Source organism: Vigna umbellata, chromosome 8 (assembly GCF_029865625.1).
Source record: "Vigna umbellata cultivar VRB3 chromosome 8, Vumbellata_1.0, whole genome shotgun sequence".
Classification (NCBI taxonomy): domain Eukaryota; kingdom Viridiplantae; phylum Streptophyta; class Magnoliopsida; order Fabales; family Fabaceae; genus Vigna; species Vigna umbellata.
This window is the reverse complement of record NC_142172.1, coordinates 28,948,571-28,951,837: the sequence shown is the minus strand read 5'-3', so window position 1 is coordinate 28,951,837 and position 3,267 is coordinate 28,948,571. Positions and strand designations below refer to the sequence as shown.

Genomic DNA, 3,267 nt, shown 5'->3' with positions numbered 1-3,267 from the left:
TAAACCTATGAAATGCGATCACTCTATTCAGCATAGGAGGCCCTTCTCAAGTTCATCACAGACAAAATAAAGCATCTCAATGCATAGTGAGACATAATCATTCTATTAAAAACAGCAGGTAAATCACAATCGGGCGACCAACTTTGTAACAACTAATGACAGTATCAACAGTAAAAATACACAAAAACTTCTCACAGAAAGTGTTCCTTTTTATCAAAATCTAGAAAGGTAAAATTATTGGAAGCGGAAACCCTAGAAGCAGGCAGAAGCGCATGCAGCGAGTGGTTTGAAATGGAAGGAACGGATCTGAGAAAACCTCGTATTTATTTGGGGGCAGGGGTGCCAAGGAGGCTGGCCTGTTGGAGCTCGAGGTCGTTGAGCTGCTGCTCGCGGTCCATCTCCACAATGAGAGGGACGACGAGGACGAGGAAGGTGGTGCCGGCGATCCAGGCCGCCTTGCCGGTGCTTTGGAGGAGCTTCTTCGCCACAAAGGCTGCGTCGCCGGCAGCCTCCCTACCACGGACGACAATGGAGGAGCGCGAGATCTTGGCCAGTACGGAGTTGGAATCGCTGGGCCTGGCAGGAAGCGATACTCCACCTCTTTTGCCTTGGGACGCCATGGAAAAGGGAAATGAAGGAATTAGGGTTTGCAAATTTGTTCTCACTCCCTAATTCTGAAGCACTCCTTGTCACTACAATTTCTTTTTCTTATACCCTTGATATACCCTGTTTCGTAGATGGCGAAAAAATCCGGGAACAATATCCGCTTCAGGTCGGGTACCAACCCGAAAAAAATAAAATAAAAAATTAATTTATGTATTTTTTTTATTAAATTTAATTAAAAATGAAATAAAATTACATTTTATTAGATTAAATTTAATTAAAATTAAATTTTAATTTATATTTAATTTAATTTAAATTATATATATATATATATATATATATATATATTTTTTTTTTTTTTAATTTTATTTTAAAAATGTATAAAATAATTTTTTTTTTGGATATCCTTACGGTTTTTAAAATATTTGTGAATATTTTTTAAACAGTGTAAGTAATGGGTCGGATAGTAGATACAGTTTTATCTGACCAGTCGAATTATACATAGATACTATCCGTATTATACCTAATCCGTTATTCCTCGTACTTATGTTTATATATGTGATGACTGTTCTGAAATATCTATATATACTAATTAAATTTATTTTAATTTTTTCTATAACACTGTATCCTTATTTTTTGTTGTTATAATAAAATTCAATAAAAATAATTTTAATGACAACATATCTTTCATTGAGAGAAAAATGTATATCAATAAATTTACAACATAAGAAAACGTGTTTAAAATAAAAATAGTGAATGAGGTTTTCTTTTTAAATCCTAGTTATTAGACAATTCCTCTACTTTAAGAGGAGTTTTGATAATTTAAAAGGATAATGTTTAAATATAATATAAAATATAGTCAAAGTTACAGCAACAATTTCAACGTTTTATAATACTTATGAGTTAACTAAATAAATTTTATGAGGACAAAAGTAATGTATTTTTATACTAAATAACACTTAAAGGCTTTGCAACCACTATTAATCCTATTATTTGTAAGAATAGTCACTTTAAATAAATAAAAAACATACAAAATATAATATATATAAACATCACACATTAAATAAATAAAATATAATTATTTGCACAACGTAGAGTCATCAAACACGTGTGTTTTATAAATTATTCCAAAATTTAATTCGTCTAACATCTTTACACGACTGAGTAAAATTTTGATAGTTTGTTCTAAAAATGATATCGAGAAACATTTATCAAATTTTCATTACTTCTTCAATTTCTTTAAATTAATCGTCTCGTAACTACCACATATATATTTAGAATCACCTCATCTCATCAAATATTTTTTGTTTGTTTATAATCGTACCAATTAACTAAATCATCAAAATATTAAAAATTTAAAAATTAAAACAATAAAAAGCTAATAATTTATATAAATAAGACATGTTATGAGAATCAACGAAGATTTGCTTAGTCAAAATCTCATCAAATAAAAATCTGCATTAATATAGTTCAATCATAGACTATTTTTATTAATTAGATTTATATACATTGATTGAATAAACTTCATCAAGAATTAACTAAATATTTTCTTATGTAAATTAGTAAAAAGAGTTATACAAATATCAACAAACCTAAAACTTAATATTTGATAAAGAAAATATTAGAATGAAATTTTATGATTTTGAGTAAGTGTTTAATGTAAAACAAATATAAAATATAAAAAAGATGTGTCTAAAAGACAATGAACCTATTATGAAGAAAATTATAAATGATTCTTCTCACAAATGCTAAAATAATTGATGAAGATAAAAAATAAGTACAAACATTAAATTAAATTAATGTAAACCTAAAAAATATTCTAGAAACTTAATTTTGTGATCTAGAATATATCTTTACCATTTGTCACTAAAAAGATTCAGGCTAAATACAAGTTGTACTCAAATATATTTTTGAAATTTAGCTAAAGTTGTTTTTCTTTACCAATTATCTTAATAAATACATTTCAACTTTGGTTATCTTAATACAATTACCTGGATATATTTCATATTCATTTTTCATGAGAAGTTCACACATGCCATGAAAATAAGTACAACCAACTATTAAGGATGTTGCATGAAGAAGAAAAGTAATTTGTGTTGTATGAAGTATAGTTAATATTTCTTAACTATCAAACACTTCCTTCATACTTAGTTCACTTCTTTCATACTTAGTTACTAGAAGTTTATTTTGTCTTTTTATAAGGATACCCTTAGGCTTTGTTTTTTATTTTGTTAAGAGACCCTTCATTCTTTCCTATATAAAGGGATCTATACAAGACTTATAAAATGGTTGAATACTTGGAGTTTATACATACACTTTGTTCAACCTTTGTGAAAATGCTCTATTTGGAGTGTCATCTTCATTAGTTTTATCTTGAGCTAGCACTCAAGTGGCGATGTCCTCACCATCTTGGCTTGGTGAGCCTTTGTGCCCCCTAAGTGGCATGTCATCCTTGAACTTCCCATTTCCTTATTATGTCTTCTCCTTTTGTTCATCTCTTCTTCTCCTTTGGTTCTATTTATCACTATTCGATTTTTATGTTTTAGTATGTGTTCTTATTTTTTTTTCATTAAGTGAAATTTTCTTTTCCTCTAGAGCTCCTTAAAGTGCACTTTCACAACTAAATAACATTGTTATCTTACTGTCCAATGGGAATCTTTAAGG

At 28.9% G+C, this 3,267-nt stretch overlaps 1 protein-coding gene across 1 annotated transcript; it reads right to left on the bottom strand.

The window, feature by feature from the left end:
• On the bottom strand, nt 1-701 carry LOC124823162 (mitochondrial import receptor subunit TOM9-2). The gene has a single exon (XM_047295326.2). It carries the CDS (start codon nt 618-620, stop codon nt 324-326), a length of 297 nt encoding a protein of 98 aa, XP_047151282.1. The 5' UTR covers nt 621-701; the 3' UTR covers nt 1-323.
• Nucleotides 702-3,267: the final 2,566 nt, after the last annotated feature.

Excerpts from the sequence above, each read along its gene's own strand:
- LOC124823162 (XM_047295326.2), bottom strand. The coding sequence starts at position 620 with ATGGCGTCCCAAGGCAAAAGAGGTGGAGTATCGCTTCCTGCCAGGCCC.